This window comes from Phascolarctos cinereus, unplaced genomic scaffold (genome assembly GCF_003287225.1).
Source record: "Phascolarctos cinereus isolate Bilbo 61053 unplaced genomic scaffold, phaCin_HiC Scaffold_3;HRSCAF=262, whole genome shotgun sequence".
Taxonomy (NCBI): domain Eukaryota; kingdom Metazoa; phylum Chordata; class Mammalia; order Diprotodontia; family Phascolarctidae; genus Phascolarctos; species Phascolarctos cinereus.
In genome coordinates, this window is record NW_027555736.1 from 174,947,967 (window position 1) to 174,968,728 (window position 20,762).

The following is a 20,762-nucleotide window of genomic DNA, read 5'->3' on the forward strand; positions in this document are numbered from 1 at the left end:
ATGGAAACGTAGGGCACTGACATGTCATACCTTTCCAGTACCAATGGCAGTATTTGTATGGTGGCAGGACAGATGTCTAGATGCTCCCAGTAGGCTCTGGTTTCTTGGTGGGTTGCCGCCAACAGACATGAAGCAGACAGTATCTAGATACTGGAGGTAATTGTACTCATTCGTTCACTAAACAGGATAGCTCAGTCCCAGAGTGGAAAGTTCCAAAGCTGAGTAGATTGATTGACCCAGAAAGTTGGGTTGAGATGGATTTGAAGGGTTGATGGTGTCTAGAGGTCAAGTCCTGAGGCTGACTATTGCAGGTGGGGAGAAGTAGTTTAGTGGTAGAGCTAATGGCGAGTTGCCATAGTAGGGCTTAATTTCCTGGTGAACTATTGCTGGATGGGATGTGAAGAATGATAGAAGTTCTAAGTTACAAAGGAGTTACTGATCTACAAATCTGTCAGTAGAAGGACTTTCTGTATTGGAATTCTCTGCTTGATTGAAATCACAGACAAAATAAAACAAACAAAAAGCCCTGAAGTACAAAATTCAATTAGCTGTTTAGGCTGACATCATCTGAAAGACAGCAGAGGCATACATGTAAAGGCTTCATGCTAGTCTTAAACCTTAACAGAACTGAATAGCTTCTGATACTATGTATTAAAAGAGATGAACCTATTCCAAAAATGAAGACCAGCAAATGGCAGCAAAGAGAAGCTCAGCAGGTATTCCTGTTTCTATCTCAGTGGTTTCACAAGAGGACATCAATGGTTCTACAGAAAGTAAGTAATTTCAGAGGAGGAGGAAAATTCCAGCAGACACATTGCTTTTTGGACTCAAGTGGTCCTGTCAATGAATCCTTTATAGATATGCCTTTTCAATCACATTCCCTGGCCATGATACATTCTCTGATAGCATGATTACAGTAAAGAGGGGGAAAGGTTGGAGACTTTCTTGTAATTTATTTACTTATGTTTTTAAATTAGTTATCTTTTGTTTTGAATTAATGTATCCTTTGTTTGACTGGTAAAAGAAACACTTTGATGGGGTTATAATTCTATGTGAAGGCAGATCTAAATAATGTCTTCAACCTGGGGTAGCTTTCAGGGAACCTACTTGTAGTGGGAGCCCCAGGCGTTCAGTCATATCTGAAGGCTCTCCTATGAGAAAAGTTCATGCTATTTGAAGTAAATGGCCTCTATGTCACCTATTTCAGCTTTTCAGAGGCCTTATTTGAAAACGTTTTTTGGTTCTTGTATCTTTTTGTTAAAGAACTGAGTTAAATATAGATAAATTTTTTAAAACCTTCATTAATAGAATGGAAAGGATTTTCTCTCTTACAAGACACACTAACTTTTATAAGGCAGATGATTTGTGTTATACAAACATAAATTGTTGTGAGTAATCATTATAAAAGTGTTTTTTTGATAAAATTTTAGAAAATGTGTAATTCAGGGGCTGACAAAATGGTGCCCTGCCTGTTTAAACTTTGACTTACCAGATATCAATCAATAATAAGTATTTTTTGAGTGCCTAATATGCACCAGATGCCAGGGACAAAAGAACAAAAATGAAATAATACCTGGCCTCAAGGAGCTTGTATTCTGTTGGAGAGGTGATGGGTACATATATATAATATAAATATGTATGTATATGCAATACAATACAAGGTGAATTTGTAGAGTGGTAGGATCAGGCATGATTAGGAAGGACTTCAAGTTAAAGGTAGTATTTGAGCTTAACTTTGAAGGAAACTAGGGTTTCTAAGAAGTGGAGGCAAGGAGAGAGTTCTATTTCAATATCCTCCCTCCCGTAATACTTTGTATTTAATTACCTTGCATTTATTCTCTTTACATTTATTTTGAATATGCTTCTATATATACTTTCTCCCCATTAGAACATAGGGATTTTTTTTTCATTCTTTATTGGACACAGTACCTAGAACATTAATAGGTGCTTAGTAAATAATTGTTGATTGATTAACTGATTCCAAGTAGGGGGAGGGGCAGTCTGTGCAAAATCACAGGAAAAAGAGGTGAAATGTCTTATGTAAGAAGCATCAAGAAAGTCGGTTTGGCTGGACCACAGAGTGAATGAAGGGGATAATATATAAAGAGCCTGGATTGAAGCTAGATTGTAAAGAGCTTTATGTGCTGAATAGAAAAGTTTGTATCTGATCCCAGAAACATCAGGAAACTCCTGGCATTTATTAAATAGGGGAGTGACATAGTCAGACCTGCACTTTTGGAGAATCACTTTAGTAACTATGTGAAATGAGTTAGAGAAGAGGAAGATATATGATAGAAAAAAACAATCAGGAAGCTACTGCAATACTACAGGCAGGAAGTCATGAGGGTTTGGGCTACAGCGGTAGCAACGTTGTTATAAAGAAAGGGATGAATTGAGGTATTGTAGAAGCAAAATCAAAAAGACTTGGCAATCGATTATATATTCAGGGTGAAGGGAAATGAGAAATTGAGAATGATTCTTAGGTTATAAATCTGAGCAACTAGGAGGATGTTGTCCTTGACAGAAATAAGATGTTTGGAAAAGGCATGAGTTTTGAGTCAAGATAATGTGAGTTCAATTTTGGACACATTGAGTTTGACATGCCTACCAAATATCCAATTTGCAATGCCCTTAGGAGCATGTGAAATTAGAACTCGGGAGAGAGAGTGGGGTTGGATAAATCTGGATCATCTATGTAGAAATTGGAAAGTGAAAGAGACTTTCCCTTAATACAGTGCCTGAAACTATCCTAAGTGCTTTTAAAAATTATCTCACTTGAACCCTAAAACAACCCTATGGAGTAGGTGCTAACATTACACTTATTTTACAGTTAAGGAAACTGAGGCAAAGGTTAAGCAACTTATCCAGGGTCACATAGCTAGTAAGTGCCTGAAGCTAGATTTGAACTCAGAACTTCCTCATTGCCTTCTGAAGTCATTGGAATTGATGAAGCCAATCGGGAGAGTGTAGAGAGAGAAGATGACCTAGGACACTCATAGTTAGGGGCACAGGATATGGAATGGAATGAAAAATATTAAGCTCTTACTATGTGCCAATTGTTGAGCTAAGCAATGGGGATACAAATAGAAAAGTGAGATGGTCTCTGCTCTCAAAGGGTTCACATGTTAATTAAGGGAGTCACGTGTAGTGGAGTTCAGCTTGGGAAATGCTGCATGAAAGGTACAGTCAAAATATTGCAGGAGTTTTAAAATATAAAAGATTGCTTCCTGTTGGGAAGGATGAGGCAGGCATAGAAGAAAAGATCTTACTTGAGCTGGAATTTATATGTATACATACTTCATTAATACACTTTGGTGACCTAATAATTAGTTCCTGCATTGTCTTCTGTTGTGCTTATACATGAGTGACCATGTTTTTCATGATGATGATAATAGCAATTTCTGTGAGTATAGGTGAACCTCATACATGTACAGGCCAATGGGTGTGTGAGTGAGTTTATATCATTCGTTAGAGGATATTAACATAGGTTAGCTTGATGCCATGGTTTGGGCTAAAAAGAAAGAGCTATAGGAAGTCCCAATAGTATGACTGTTCTACATAAAATCATATTTAATTAGAAATACAATTCTCCAAGCAGCTTCTGCTTAGGGCCAAACTATCTCTGTGGAATAGGCCAGCCCAAGCCAATTCCTATTACAATATAAAACAGATTCTCTGGTGGTAAGGCCTTCCAAAACAGCAAAATGTAAATAAAATATGAAAAATCAAGTTACTCCATAGGCTATTCAGCAAATGTCAGACTTCCTTTTGAAGTTATCTCTGACATTTATAGAAGTTTCCTAAAATGGAGATGGTACAGGGAGATATGTAAATTCACTGGTTATTTTGGTAGAAAGCAGTATATGAAATTAATAAACTGAGTTCTCATCTGTGACTTACAATATTACTGATTCCAGTGTCAGGGTGGATCTCTGATTGACCTTTTGCCCTCTTCCTGCCTTAGTTTATCTATCTATGAAATGAGGCCACCTCAAACTGTTTTCCTATAATGTCATAGTGATAGTATAGATTTGGCATTTCTGGGGGAAGAAGTGAGAAAACAGCAATCTGTTCCATATTTGATATTATGAGTCATTTTGATTTCTTTGTTTTCTTTAGTCATGCTATGAAAAATAAAGTGAAGAAATGGAAACTGAGAATTACACCAGAGTGACAGAATTCGTCCTCACAGGGCTGTCCCAGACCCGGGAGGTGCAACTGGTCTTATTTGTTATATTTCTCTCCTTCTATATGATAATCCTACCAGGAAATGTTCTTATTATTTTCACCATCAGGTATGATACCCACCTGACTTCACCTATGTACTTTTTATTGGCAAACCTCGCCTTCCTTGACATCTGGTATTCCTCTATCACAGCCCCTAAGATGCTTGTGGACTTCTTTGCTGAAAGGAAGATCATCTCCTTTGGGGGCTGCATTGCTCAACTCTTCTTCCTGCACTTTGTTGGGGCCTCTGAGATGTTCCTGCTCACAGTGATGGCTTTTGATCGTTACGCTGCCATCTGCCGACCCTTACACTATGTTACCATCATGAACCGGCGCCTCTGCTGTGTGCTGGTGGCCTGCTCTTGGTTGGGTGGTCTTGTCCACTCCATAATCCAGGTGGCACTTATCATCCGTCTGCCATTCTGTGGACCCAATGAATTGGACAGCTATTTCTGTGACATCACACAGGTGGTCCGCATTGCCTGTGCCAACACCTTCCCAGAGGAGTTGGTGATGATCTTCAGCAGTGGGTTGATCTCTGTAGTGTGTTTCGTTGCTTTACTCTTGTCCTATGCATTCCTCCTGGCCATGCTCAAGAAGCACTCAGGCTCAGGCAAAAGTACCAACCGGGCCACGTCCACCTGCTATTCCCACATGACCATTGTGGTCTTAATGTTTGGCCCATCCATCTATATTTATGCACGTCCTTTTGATGCTTTCTCCTTAGACAAGATAGTATCTGTGTTTCACACTGTGATCTTCCCCTTACTGAATCCCATCATCTATACATTACGGAACAAGGAAGTAAAAACTGCTATGAGGAAGATGGCCAACAAATATATCTTATGTAAAGAGAAGTGAGTAGTTGTGAGCACGCTCCCACTGAGTCCCGGTGAGACTGATATTCCCAGAGTAGACAGTTTGTGCTGTGGCACTATCTCTTTTGCCTTTTAACTAGCTTCTTTGATCTAGGGCCTTAAACTTAACAGTTTCTTTCGGTTTCTAAAAGGAAAGCAGAGAACTAGAGACAGAAAGGTCTTACCACTCAAAATGGCCAAACAGGTTGTTTCCAAAGTCTGTCACAGGATAAGACATCCACAAAATGCCATCCTGTCACATGTGCAAACAATGAGACTGATTGTTGGGGTTCTTCTTCACAACTTTCACTCTTCCCAGAGTGAGACGGAAACTAAAGGCACACCTATCATGAGCCAACCCCCCCCCAAAAAAAATCGCTCAGAACAAATTGAGTAACTCCTTTTAGATGTGATCTACATTCTATTGTATTGGAAGCAGGATGTGAAATTCTGTTGTTTTTCAGTCACTTCTAACTTTTTGTAACCCTATTTGTGGTTTTCTTGGCAAAGATACTGGAGTGGTTTTCATTTCCTTCTCCAGCTCATTTTACAAGTGAGGAAACTGAGGCAATCAGAGTTAAGTGACTTGTCCAGGGTCACACAGCTAGTAAATATCCAAGGCCAGATTTCAACCTAGATCTTCCTGACTGTAGGCCTGTAACTCTATCTATATGCCTCCTAGCTGCCTAGAAACTGTTAACATACCTATATAAAAATGAGACCGATCCCCTTCCCTCTCCTCTTCCATTCCTTCTCTGTCTCCTTCCCTAATTAATTGCCGCAACCAGTATAATTTGCAAGAATGTCAAAATAGGGGAGAAAGGACTAAGAATAGATTCCTATCTTATAGAGCTCTAGCATTCTTCAAGAAATTTCCCACTAGAGTCCAGAATATCAAAGGAACTAATGAAAAGAAATGCAGGGGAAGGTGGCCTAGCAATTCCAGATCTTAAATTGTATTATAAAGCAGCAATCCTCAAAACTGCTTGGTACTGGCTAAGGAATAGGGAGGTGGATCAGTGGAATAGGTTAAATATGCAAGACACAGTAGTCAATGACTATAGTAATCTATTATTTGATTAACCCAAAGACCCCAGCTTCAGGGATAAGAACCCACTCTTTGAAAAAAAACTGCTGGGAAAACTGGAAAAGAGTATGGCAGAAACTAGGCATAGACCCAAATCTCACACCATATACCAAAATAAAGTCAAAATGGGTTCAGGACTTATATATAAAGGCTGATACCATAAGTAAACTGGGAGAACAAGGAATAGTTTACCTATCAGATCTATGGAGAACAGAAGAATTCATGACCAAACAGGAGATAGAGAACATTATGAAAAGCAAAATGGATAATTTTGATTACATTAAATTGAAAAGTTTTTGCACAAACAAAGCCAATGCAACTAAGATTAGAAGGAAGGTAGAAAATTGGGAAAGAATTTTTACAACCAGTCTTTCTGATAAAGGCCTCATTTCTAAAATATATAGAGAATTAAGACAAATTTATAAGAACACAAGCCATTCCCCAATTGATAAATGGTCAAAGGACATGAACAGACAGTTCTCAGATGAAGAAATTAAAGCCATCTATAGTCATATGAAAAAATGCTCTAAATCATTATTGATTAGAGAAATGCAAATCAAAACAACTCTGAGGTACCACATCACACCTATCAGATTGGCCAACATGACAAAACAGGAAAATGATAAATGTTGGAGAGGATGTGGGAAAATTGGAATGCTAATACATTGTTGGTGGAGTTGTGAAATGATCCAACCATTTTGGAGAACAATTTGGAACTATGCCCAAAGGGCTACAAAAATGTGCATACCCTTTGATCCAGCAATAGCACTTCTAGGGCTATATCCCAAAGAGATCATACAAATGGGAAAAGGACCCATATGTACAAAAATATACATAGCAGCTCTTTTTGTGGTGGCAAAGAATTGGAAATTGAGATGCCCATCAATTGGGGAATGGCTGAGCAAGTTGTGGTATATGAATGTAATGGAATACTATTGTGCTGTAAGAAATGATGAACAGGCTGACTTCAGAAAAACCTGGAAAGACTTATATGGTCTGATGCTGAGTGAAGTGAGCAGAACCAAGAGGACTTTGTACACAATAACAGCCACGTTATGCAATGACTAAGATTGTTAAATGAACCTTCTCAGCATTATGAGGATCTAAGACATTCCAGAGGCCTCGGGTGGAAATGCTGTCACATTCAAAGAAAGAACTATGGAAGTCGAATCCTATCACTTATTTTTACCTTCTGTTGAGTTTTGTTTCATCTTTCTGATAGTTCCTCATATTGGTTTTAATTTTTACTTACAACTTCACTAATGTGAAAATATGTTTAATGGGTATGTAAATGTAAAGCCTATATCAGATTGTGTGCTGTCTTGGGGAGGGTGGGGGGGAGGAAAAGGGAGAAAAATTTTCAACTCAAAAGCATATGGAAAAAATAAAAAAAAATTTAAATTAGAAAAAAAAAGAAATTTCCCACGAGAGTGCACTATTTTTTTCCCTGCCTTATAATGTAAAAATGATGGAAACATATTTTGTATTTTCCAATCCTTGCTTTGAAGTGAAAAATAGTTGAATGCTTGTATTGTAGCCATTAGGATACTTTTTCATACAGCTAATTTTTCAGGGGGCATGAGAAAGATCTTAAAGTATGGATTCCCATGTCCCAGTGAATCATCCCATTTTCCTCTCCTTGTCCCCAAGACAGTTATGCTAAGCAAGACTCAGAATTAGAAATGTGGGTTAGAAATCTTGAGTGTCTTCAGAAAAGCTCACTGGTCATTTCAACGGAACAACTATTTCACAACCAGTCATTTACTCAAAACAGTTGGACCAGCCTATGTGCATAGATATAGGCTTAGTCTTCTGGTAAGACAAAATGAAAGGATTGTACTCTGAATGGAAAATACTCCTTCCATATATTTTATATGGTGTGTATATGCACACATATATAGAATATAGAGTATGGGTATATATGCATGTACATATGCATATGTATATGTACACATATGTATGTATATGTGTATGCGCTCATAGATTATACATTCTCCATTAGAGGAGATGAACTTTTAGGGGAAATATCTTCTCCTACAGCTAATCCTATTGCTTTGGCATAAATACAATGCAATAGAAATTAACAGGATCTCTGGGACTGCATTTCTCTGGCCACAGGCCCTATGTTACCTCAGGAACTCATGAGTCAGGTTGGAATGATGTTGAATACTGGCTTATCTTTGATATGGGAATCTACTATAAAGATCTGCTAACTTCCTAAGTTTCAAGTGGGTCAGTACAATGATGTAATTCCAAGGAGACTTTCTTATAGAAACTGAGTGGCACAATTTGAAACTGTGATGCCTAAATTTCAACTTAACTTCCTCTCATCTGAAAATGAAGCATTTTTTTCCTCCTTTATATTTCAGTAGAGAATGAGAAAATGGCATGGAAATATATCTTTTTTTAAGAAGATGTGTTTATTGATGATAGAAATAATAACCCGCATCTCTGCTAATTCCAACTACATCCTCAGAAAATCTCTAGGTCAGAAATAATAATAGTTGACATTTATACTTGGGCAGCTAAGTGGTAGAATGGATAGAGTGGCAGGCCTGAAGACAGGAAGGCTCATTTTCCTTAGTTCAAATCTGGCCTCAGAGCGTTACTAGCTATATGACTCTGGGCAAGTCATTTAACCGTTTGCCTCAGTTTCCTCATCTGTAAAATGAGCTGGAGAAGGAAATGACAAATCACTCCAGTATCTTTGCCAAGAAAATGTCAAATGGGGGCAGCTAAGTGGCACAGTGGATAGATCATTGGCCGTGGGGTCATGAGGACCTGAGTTCAAATCTGGCCTCAGACACTTAGGAGCTAGCTATATGATCCTGGGCAAGTCACTTAACCTTGATCGCCTCAAAAAAAAAAAAGAAAAGAAAAGAAAAGAAAAGAAAAGAAAAGAAGAGAAAAGAAAAGAAAACTCCAAATGGGGTCATAAAGAATTGGAAATGACTGAGCAGCAGCTCCAGCACTCTATCTACTGTTCCAGGTAGCTGTTGTCTTTTGTTTTCTTTTTGTCACCCATGTTTTATTCAATTTTGGTGAAAACTCAGATTTCTTAAACCTTGGTGTCACTGTAAATTGAAAGATATTTTGCTTAATCTCTTTCAGATAAAGATTAAACACAATGGTATAATGAGCTATGGTTAAAGGGGAAAAACACAAATTCAAGAACTAAAATAGGTGGAGGAGAAAGTACATGTGTGGTTTAGTAGTTGGGACAAAATTTTAAAAATACAGATAGGCACAGAGAGATGATGTTAATACTGTCACTTCAGTATCAACACTGTCAATTCAAAGTCCTCATATTGATTTTCAGCCTAATGCTAACAATTTCCATTTGTTTTTCCCCCCTAGATTTAATATTAGACTAAGATTCACTGACATGGCATTAGCTGTAGTTTATACTTTAGAAGCATTTGCGTTAGAAAGTCATTTTTGTATACAGTGCATAGTACAGTCTCTGTCATTGAATTAGAAAAACTATTAATCATAACAACAACAACAATCCCATAAAATTCTCATAGGAGCACTTTGCAAAGAGAGAGATGGCATTTGTTGGTGATTCATTCAGTCATATTCAACTCTTCATAGGGTTTTCTTAGCCCAAACCACTGGAGTGGCCTGCCATTTCCTTCTATTGTGGATTAAGGTAAACAGGTTAAATGACTTGCCCAGTGTCACAAAGCTAGTCTTTCTGATTCCAGGCCCAGCATTCTATCCACTGATCTGCCTAGCTGCTGAGAGAACACATGCTTACCTGAAAAAAAGTAAAAATAGATATTACTTTTGTTAAGATTCTTCCTACTCATACTTAGGAAGATGTCCTTCTAAATCCAGAAGGGAACTCTAACTTGACAAGGTTTTTTTCCCCCAACCAGATATTGTTTGCCTTTGTCCATGTCTGGGAGTGCATGTGATGTCACTTCTACTCCACCCAAAGGGCTCTATATCACCCATCCATTAACTGTCACTTTGTTTTGTTTCTGACAATAAAAGTCTGCCTTCTCAGCATAATGATGATAGCTTCTATTTATATAGCATTGAATGGTAGCAAAACACTTACTATAGCATTGCATTTTCTTAAATGTGTTATCTTCATTTGCAGTGACTTTATCTTCAAAAATTCAGAGACTTAACTGTCTTCTCTAAGTTGAGTAAGTATGCTTGCCATGTCATTATAGCAGTCACCGGTGAAATATTAAACCTGAAAAGAAGGGCTGACCCAGCAGGATACCACCAGGAATTTCAGTAAATACATATTCCTTTCAAAGGTTTGGGCTAGGTCTTTGTCTAATGGAGTTCCAATTATCATTCTAATAACTCCCAATGCAAATATCCTTCAGGGCTGAATTTTTCCCAGATGACCACAGTACATTTTTTATTACATCATAAGAAAGCATGATAGATTAGGAATCTAGAGGGAGGCACTAAAGGAGAATGGATAGTTGAAAGCAAACTCACAGGCAATGAATTGAGTGTGGGAGTGCAATCATATCTTCAGAGCAGAGCTGATTACTTTTATAAGAGGGCAGCAGGAGACAAATGAAGAGGTGATTATTTCTGGTCATCTTTTACATTTACTAGAAACATATTTGTGGGAAAGAAATAGTAAGTAATAGAAGTGGTTGAAATAGAAAGGGTTTTATATATGAGGGGATGTCTTCTGATTTAGGATGCTTTGGGATGGAAGTCAGAGTTACTGTAGAGAATGTCTTCTATGTGGGTATATAGGTTAAGTAGGTAATTGAGGTGTGATTCAGGGGTCTTTTCTAGATGCCCCTATTTCTGTCAACTGTTGCCCTATCATCTTCTCCTGGTGCTGAGAATTCCTCTTCTAGAATTTTACATCACAATCAGAGATGAGACACTATATGTAAAAGCTGAAGACTCTGGGGCTCGGAGAAGTGGGACTTGCCCATAGTGACACAGTAAAGAAAGTATTTGATTTGAGACTTTTAGAACTAGGTCTTTTGGCTCCAACTCCATTACTTCTTCTATTACATAAATGGTTCTTAACCTTTTTTGTGTATGTCATGCGCCACTTTGGCCATTGGATATGGACCCCATTTCAGAAAAATGTTTTAAAATGCACCAAATTAAAAACAATCTGGAGTCAGGAAGACCTGAATTCAGATCTTGCTCAGACACTTATTATCTGTGCAACATTGCGCAAATCACTTAACTCCAATTGCTTCCCCCTACCAAAAAAAAAATGCACTAAATAAAATAAATGGAATTACAAAAGAATCCAATTATTGAAGTACTATTATAAAAATAATTTTAAAAAAGTTCACAGTCTCCAGGTTAAGAACAGCATAATAAAAAATGCTGATAGTAAAAATGGTACCAGTCATACATAGCAGTAGCAGCAGCAAATTTGTAGGTTTTCTTCTCCTATGACCACTGAAAACCTCCCCCCTCCCTAATTGACCCAGGGCAGAAGGATAGCCTCCACCTGGGAAGTAGACCTGGGGATAGGGGAGTTTGAGCTTGCCTCATCACCTTTGAGACCACATTGCAAGGACCAGTTCCACTTGATAACTAAGTAGTTGTATATTTGTCTGTGTGTAACAACTGTCTACAATATGCCTATCCTTGCTTTCTAAATGGATAGAGAGCTCTGTTGACCACTATTTGAGACCCACAGTCACAGAATAAAGTAAAGATATGTGAATGGAAGAAGACAAGAGAATCAAAAAGAGAGTAAAGCCAATAGAAATTTAAAAAGTAGATAGGAAAATAGGGATGGATAAAGGGTAGAGTGGCAGAAATTAGTTTTCACCCTCATAATGTTTCAGTTTCCACCCTCTTCAGAGACATATTCAACTTCAGTTTCTTTATCAGTAAAATAGTAGAGTTGATCAGACATACTCTGGGTCTGATATTCTATTGTTCAATAACATATGATATTGAACATTTTGTTTTTCCTTCCCTTCCCTTCCCTTCCCTTCCCTTCCCTTCCCTTCCCTTCCCTTCCCTTCCCTTCCCTTCCCTTCCCTTCCCTTCCCTTCCCTTCCCTTCCCTTCCCTTCCCTTCCCTTCCCTTCCCTTCCCTTCCCTTCCCTTCCCTTCCCTTCCCTTCCCTTCCCTTGTTTTCCTTCCTTCCTTCCTTCCCTCCCTGTTTCCTTCCTTCCTCTCTCCCTTTCTCTCTCTCTCTTTCTTCTTTCTTTCTCTCTCTCTTTCTTCCTTCTTTCCTTCCTTTCTCTCACTCTCTCTCTCTCTCTCTCTCTCTCTCTCTCTCTCTCTCTCTCTCTTTCTTTCTTTCTTTCGCCCACTGTCAGTTCAATCAAACTCTTTAAGTCTCAGTTTCCTCAGCAGTAAAACAAAGGGGTTGTAACAATTCTAGAGGTGATGTGGTAAAATGGAAAGCATGTCAATTTTGTGGCCAGAGAACCTGGTTTCAAATCTCACTTCTGACACTTCATGCCTATGAAATCCTGGAAAGTCATAAAAGCCTCATTTTTAGAACTTACAAAGTGAGGCTATTGTAATAAAGAACATCAAGTTCTTTTCTGACTCTAAGTCTATGATCTTATGATCCCTTTCAGTTCTAGGTCTATGATGCCCACTGGGAGAACTCCCAGTGTGGAAAATCCTTCTACCAATATAGATTATTAATTTCTTTTTAGCTTATAGTCTTAAAAAGTTGCCCGGGGCAACAAAAAGTTTATAACTTGGTCACACAGTTGGTATGTGGCAGAGACAGGACTTGAAAATGTCTTTCTAACTCCAAGGCCAGTATGAATTCACTGTGCCATGCTGCCTCACAAATGTTGGTTATCATTAAAGATTTCACAAAACATTATGTATTGGAATGCCTGTATTTTATGAATATTTCCAAGGAATTATTTCTAATTTCTCTCTCCTTTCTCCACACTCCACTGTCATTTTCCAACATTGATCTTTGGGGTCCTAATCCCTTCTTTCTTTCTCATGTTCCACAGAACATTTAAAGCTGCCATCATGGAATAGCATGGAACAGCATGAGCAGTACTTTGTCTGCTAAAGGCTGTTTAATACATATATCAAAGTCATTTTGGTATGCACCTGAAGTCTAACTGTTCCCACAATGACTTGGGCTCCTCTTGTTTTGGGAAAGTTATTTTCTAAACCTAGAACAGAATACTATTTCTACTTTTAAACCATTCATATGAAAGATTAACCATTAATTAGAGTAGTAGCTAGGGTTATAGTGATCAGTTTAAGCTGAGACATCTGTCTCCATGGTCCTAGTCTTTGACCATCTCCACCCCACTAAAACCTTAGATCCTATGACTGGGCCCTCTGGTTCTGAGAGGCAACCTTTCACCTTAACTTGAGGTACCCAGATGTCCAAGATACTTACAGACGCCCTCTTCACCATGGCCCTATGAAGTTATTCTCCTTCCTCGCTTCTCAATTCTCTTTCTAGAACACCTTTATGTGTTATCTTCCTCCACAAGAGTGTAAGCTGCTAGATATCAGGGACTGTCTTCATTTGCTTGTGTTTTATATCCTTAGCACTTAGATCAGCGTTTGGCACATAGTCCATGCTTAATAAGTGGTCTCTTTGTCTGTCTTTACATCTGTCTGTCTGCCTCTCTCTCTTTCTCTCTGTCTGTCTGTCTTTCTGTCTCTCTTCTATCTGCTTTATGAAACTGAAAAATCTTAGCATTAGAAGGGTAGAGTGGCAGAGTTTGTAGTCTTTATCCTGAGCAAAATTAAGAAAGGGGAATGAAGGCACAAAAGTTTTGACTTTCCATTACTAATCTGCATATATTCATCTATTCATTTGGCCCTCAAAAAAGACTCTATGAAGTAGGATGTATATGCATTTTACAGATGAAGAAATTAAGGCCTAGAGAGATTAAGCATGGGATAGACTATCTGAGAAGAAGATAAAGGATAGAGCAGTACATCTTACATTTATTGAGTTTGTAGACCATTTAGCTGGGAGCAGAGAGTCTTTGAACTGAAGTGACTTGATCAAAGCACATTACTTTGGTGGAGGCATAATTGTGGAGTTAATCTTGGACTCATATCTTCTATGGGTTCTGCGTATTATTACACATTATTGTTAAAATAGGACCTAAGAAAATAGAATTTAGAGCTAGAAGAGACCTTCCAGGTGCCTCAGTTTAACCATTAAATTTTACATATGAGGAAACTTCAGTCCAGAGATTAAGTGACTTGTCCAAGGCCATACAAATACAACGGAGAAGTGAAATTTGAAACTATATCCTTTCACTCAGTAAAAAGTTTAGGCAGATAGTTAGGATCCAAGGAGACTGGACATATACTAAAAAGTAAGCCATGACAGGGAGTCAAGGATCCAAACACAAAATTTAGGAATCTGAGACTAGGAAGGAAAGCAGAATCTAGGTATACTATATATGAGCAGCAGTTAAAAGGCGCTGATAACTAATTGATCTTAATAACTGAAGCAAGTTTGTATTTATCGGGAAGCTTGTGCTCTGCAGGTGCCAAAGTTTGGGGTTCCCAAAGTACAAGTTGAGAAAGGTGAGGAAATACAGCTCATGAAAGGGAAGTGATGGACATAGAGAAAGGCAGATTCTGATAAGGTATATGGTAGTGGTAGTGGTGGGTGCAATCACTGAATGTCAGAGTTTGAAGGAGGCTTATAAGTCATCTATTCTAATTGGTACCCAATCAGGAACCCCTTCTACTACAACTCTAAAAAGTGAATATACAGTTATTGCTAAAAGACTGAAGTGAAGGAAGACATTGACTTTTCATACAACAAAACAAAACAAGAAATTAAAACAAAACCAAAAAGCTATTCCACTATTGGACAATTCTAAATGTTAGGTGCAGCTAGGGGGTGCAGTGGATAGTGTTCAATTTGGAGTCAGGAAGATGTCTGTCCAAATCTTGCCTCAAACACATTATCTGTGTGACCCTAGGCAAGTCACTTAAACATTCTCTTTACCTGTTTCTTTATATATATAATGGGGATAAGAACAAAACCTGTCTTCCTGTGTTGTTATGAGGATAAAATAATACCTGTAAAGCATTTCGCAAATCTCAAAAGCACTATATAAACATTAGCTATCATTGCGTTAAGATAACAAGAAAAACCATAATAATAATAAATAACAATTATAAACATTCCTTTGGTTGAAAATTCTTTATTTGGCTCTTAAAGCCCTTCTTACCATGGCCCCTTCCTGCCTTTCCAGATTTCTTAGTCTTTATATCTTCCCATGTGCTTTTCAAACCAGTGCTTCTGGCCTGCTTGCTATTTCTTAAATTTTTTTTTTAAGTAGGATTATGTACTTTTTTTTTTTTTTGGTGAGACAATCGGGGTTAAGTGACTTGCCCAGGGTCACACAGCTAGTAAGTGTTATGTGTCTGAGGCTGGATTTGAACTCAGGTCCTCCTGTCTACCGGGCTGGTGCTCTGTCCACTGTGCCACCTAGTTGCCCCTTTGCTTACTGTTCTTCACACTGGATTCTCCATTTCCCTACTCTGGCCATTCTCACTTGCTCTTCTCCCATGCCTAGAACTCTCTTCTGGTTTTCTTTAAGGGTCAGCTAAGATCTCTCCTTCTGCAAGATGCCTCTCCTGATTCCTTTTAATGCTAATGTCTTCCCTCTGTTCATTACCTTCAATTATTAGGTATATATTTTGTGCATATTTGTTTACATGTTGTCTTCTCCATTAGACCGTAAGCTTCTTGAGAACAAGGACTGTCTCTTATCTTTCTTTATATCTCCTGTGCTTAGCACAGTGCCTGCTACATAATAGGTATCTAATAAATGCTTTTTGACTGACTGCCTTTCTACAGCTTCACACATTGTTTCCAGTTCTGTCTAGAAACAAAGAACAGAGGAATTTACCAGAGCTGGGATCCAGGGTGGTAAAACAGGCTTCCTATATGATACCTAGAATATCACTCTCATTAAAATACTATTTATTATTAGAGAAAAGCTATAGTATGGGGGAAAGGGTATGAATTAACAATAATAGCTTTTCATCACTCAATGTTCTCCAGGTTGGGTAGATGGAGCTGGAGAACAACACAGTGACTGAATTCATTCTTCTGGGTCTAACTCAATCTCAAGAGGTACAACTTTTGGTTTTTGTACTGATCCTCTCATTCTACATGATCGTTCTTCCTGGGAATCTTCTCATTATCATCACCATCAGATCAGATCCTGCTCTCACAGCACCCCTATATTTCTTCCTGGGCAACCTGGCTTTCTTGGATGCTTCTTATTCTTTCATTGTAGCCCCCAAGATGCTGGTAGATTTCTTGTATGAGAAGAAGAACATTTCTTATCAAGGGTGCATCACCCAGCTCTTCTTTTTGCATTTCCTTGGAGTAGGTGAGATGTTCCTCCTTGTGGTGATGGCCTTTGACCGCTATATTGCAATCTGCCAACCCTTACGCTATGCTGCCATCATGAACCACCAGGTATGCTATGTGCTGTTGCTAGCCTTGTGGGTTGGGGGTTTTGCCCACTCTATTGTGCAGGTGGCTCTCATTATCTGCCTGCCTTTCTGTGGCCCCAACCAGCTGGACAACTTCTTCTGTGATGTCCCACAGATCATCAAACTGGCCTGCACTGACACCTTTGTGGTGGAACTCCTAATGGTGTCCAACAGTGGACTGCTCACTCTGCTATGCTTCCTGGGTTTACTGACATCCTATGCAGTCATCCTGTTTAGGGTTAGGGGATCTTCTTCTGAGGGGAAGAGCAAGGCTTTGTCCACTTGTACTACCCATGTTATCATTGTGTTTCTAATGTTTGGACCTGCCATCTTTATTTATACCCGCCCTTTTAGGTCCTTCCCAGCTGATAAAGTGGTTGCCCTTTTTCACACTGTCATCTTTCCCTTGCTGAATCCTGTGATTTATACCCTGAGAAACCAGGAAGTGAAGGCCTCTATGAGGAAGTTGGTGAATAGGCAGTTTATTTGTAGAGTAGAATGAAAAATGAATGTCACTCAGCATATCTTCAGTTGGGATTCATTCATTACCACCACGCCCTCTAGTAATTTCGTGCAGAAAATCTATTTATTCATGGGGAGAATATATAGTTGTAAAAACTGCAACATACTGGGGAATGCCATATTATTGGCTTGATCTGCTAGAATATAGAATAAAGTTAGTGTGTACAAAGACTTAAGGAGGTGAAAGGGAGAGGACACTGGTCAATTTGCTTCATAGGTATGATGTGCTCAACTCTTTGTTTTGGGAAGGACCGTGGCAATTCTTAAAGAAACTTTTAAAAGCCTAGCTAGGAGTTTTACTTTAGCCTTCATATTAGAAAGTAACATGACTTAGTAGTATACTTGCTATGAAGACAACCTGTGATCAATCCAATTTCTGATGCTTACTATGTCACCATGCACAAGTTATTTACCTTCTATGAACTTAGTTTCCCCGTCTGTAATATAAGGATAAAACCATTAACATCTGCTACATGCAGTTCTGAGGATCAAATGAAACAATGTATGCAAAGCAATTTGAAAACTTCAAAAGAACTATATGCCACTTGTCCTCCTTCTCTTCCTCCTCCTCATCGCCATTATTGTCCTCTTATTGCCGTCAGATGTGAAATGGTGCCAGCTAGTTAGCAACACAGGGGTTCTTGCAATTGCAAATCTGGATAAACTGAAAGCTATAAGAACACAAATATCATATGTTAAATCTGTTTTATAATCAAGAGAGGAACTATATATATTTACATATATATAATGATAAATAAAATTAAACTCACTTTGGCTAGAGGTCAATGTTTTACACTATTAGATAGAACGGTATCTCTGGAATCAGAAGATTTAAATTCAGATGCCAGGTCTAATACTTGCTGTCCATGACATAAGTCAAGTCAACCAATTGACTTGCAACCACTCCACATCTCAGGCTTCTCTTCTATAAAATGACAGGGTCAGCCTAGATTCAATGAGCATTTGTTGTGTGTAGTAGGGTTATTAATGCTTTATTGATGCTTTTTATTTTTTATACCAAAGGTGTTTCTTAATAAAATTCCCCCATTGAACTCTCATTTTAACAAAGAAAAACCAGTAAGCAAAACTGATGAACAATCAGTCAACCAATCAATCAACATTTATTAAGTACCTCCTATGTGCCAGGAACTGTGTTAAATATTTATCTGATGATGTAGTCAATATTTTACTCTTATGCTGCACCCCACATCCCTATATGGAGAGAAGGCAAAGGTGTTTTACTACCTGAACATTTAGTAAACACCTACTATGTGTCTTTTCTCTTCCTGATCTGCATCTCCACTGTCCAGTTCCAGCCAAATTCTGGATGCCAATTCCCAGCTAGATGCTGATCTCATCATCTCTACCCTCACCATCAAAGGAGGCAACCCAAAGCTCTGTTTAACTATAAATCACAGGCCTCTACGCAACAGTGGCTGGTTGGGGATATGACTGTTCACACTGCTTTAATGAACTACTAACTACCATACTTCTGGAAAGATGGTAGACCATTGGGCATTACCATCTATACTGCCATAAACATGGCCTTACCTTTTTCCATATTGCTATGTCCAGTGAACTCAGGGGTATTGCCATTTTCATTGCTGTTGTGCTCTAAGGACCACATGACCTTTATATCTGCTCTTAAGGTAAAACCTTTTAGATGAGTTGTCTTGACTAATTAGAAAGTGAGCTTCTTGAGAATGGGGACTGCCATGTTAGGTTTTTTTTTTTCCTTGGTGTCCTCAGTGCTTGGCTTATGGTAAGTGCTTAATAAAGGCTTTTCTACCCCATTCCATTAAGTTAAAGTCCTTCCCCCACACACACACATTTGTAAAACTCTGTTCTAAGTGCTAGATGCCCCTTTATATCCAGTCCAGTTTAGTGTAGTGCACAGAGCCTTAGACATGGAATCAGGAACACCAGAATTTGAATTCTGTCTCAGACACTGATCCTAGGCAAATGACCTCTCCAAGCCTCAATTTCTTTACCTGTGAAATGAGGACAATAATAGCATCTATTTCACAAGGTTATTGTGAAGATCAAAAGAAACAATACATATAAAGCAGTTTTTTAAAGCTTTAACATGCTATATAAATTTTACCTAGTTTAGTAGCTCTAAGTTTTTTACTCTGAAATGAATTCAGTGAGTGTTACAAAGTAGAGAAAAGATAAAACAATTTTTAACTCTTAAAGAAGACTTGCATTTATTTATCCTAGTCTTTAAATTTGTATTTCTGAGCAGCTTCAACAGGATTACATAGATTATTTTGTCAGAAGAGTTTATGATGAGCTATATCCTACTTATAGACTCACAAACTACTAGAGCTTAGAAATCAACCAATCCAATCACCTCATCTTATAGATAATTAAAAAAAATAAGCCCTAGAGAGAGTTAAAAGACTGACTCAGGATTTCTATTTTCTTCAGTGTCAGAGTGGCACCTTACACTCAACCCTCAGCTTTTTCCATTACTGCACACTGGCTCTATAGTTATTTTTAAAACAATAAATATTAATGTTTACGTGCAAGGTACTATGTTAGGTGCTGAGGATACAAACAAATGAAAAACAACACCTGCATTTAAGGACCCTACTTGTTTAGAAGTATTATATAAAATATAATGTGGCAAAAGAGAAGACATACAGATAAAATACTCTAAGAACGTTTGACAAGAGAGGGGCACTTTCAACTGGGGAATTCTTCATGGACAGAGGTGACTCTTGAACTAACTTAGTTACTTGACTCCAATATTTTCTTCATTTAAAGACCACAATTATATAATTAGTCAGAAATGTCACCTCTGCCTACATTTGCCTAATAAGTTTAAGGATGCTATCTTTCTCCTTCATTATAACTACAGATTTATTTTTACCCCAGATCCCAATAGACTATTCTTTACTGTTGGCAAAATCTCAATAATCTCAACTTACAATACGCTTGTATTTTCTGCTTTTAGCTACCCATTATCCTCAATGCACTCATATTTAAATCAACAATTAAAAAATTAAACATGGAACAGTGAGATTTAATAGAATTGAGCTTTCTCCTTGCAAGTCCTTGAAACTGATTGGATCTGAGATGGTGGGGAAAGGGAGTTAAATTGAATAATTTATCTTAGTTCAGAAAATTTTATTTCATACATAATTTTAGTTCTAGATAGCAATGCACCAAAGGTATTGGAGGATGATAGAAAGAGCATTTCTGTTTTCAAAGCTCTCTAAAGAAGAAGTACCCAGTGTTGCCCTGAGTAGTCAATTTCAGGATATCACAACTATTGAAACCATTATATTCAGACATTTATTTTCTTACCCAACTTCAGTCACTCCTGTTAGAGGTGAAACCTCTTTCCTCTTGATTTATGAAGAGAAAACATGCATGTAAATTAGTGAAAAGGAGAGTCAGTTTCCCCATTACATGTCATGGTAGATCACTTCAAAGCCCTTGGGCATGAGCAGTTTTACATTAAAACACAAACAAACAAACAAACAAACAAACAAAAAGACCCCAAATCTCAAATTGTACTTGAGAAATGTGTTAGTATGAGGGAGGAAACATCCCTTTCTGGTATAGATTGAGAGGAAGAAAAAAGGATTTTTAATTTATGTATCTTGTGTTCAGTAATAACAATCT

General features: G+C 38.1%; 2 protein-coding genes across 2 annotated transcripts; both read left to right on the forward strand.

The window, feature by feature from the left end:
* Positions 1–4,146: 4,146 nt before the first annotated feature.
* On the forward strand, positions 4,147–5,088 carry LOC110203119 (olfactory receptor 4M1). Its single transcript, XM_020979856.2, has one exon. It carries the CDS (start codon positions 4,147–4,149, stop codon positions 5,086–5,088), a length of 942 nt encoding a protein of 313 aa, XP_020835515.1.
* An 11,088-nt stretch (positions 5,089–16,176) lies between these two features.
* Positions 16,177–17,171, forward strand: LOC110202422 (olfactory receptor 4N5-like). Its single transcript, XM_020978907.1, has one exon. The coding sequence runs from the start codon at positions 16,177–16,179 to the stop codon at positions 17,107–17,109; it is 933 nt and encodes a 310-aa protein (XP_020834566.1). The 3' UTR covers positions 17,110–17,171.
* Positions 17,172–20,762: the final 3,591 nt, after the last annotated feature.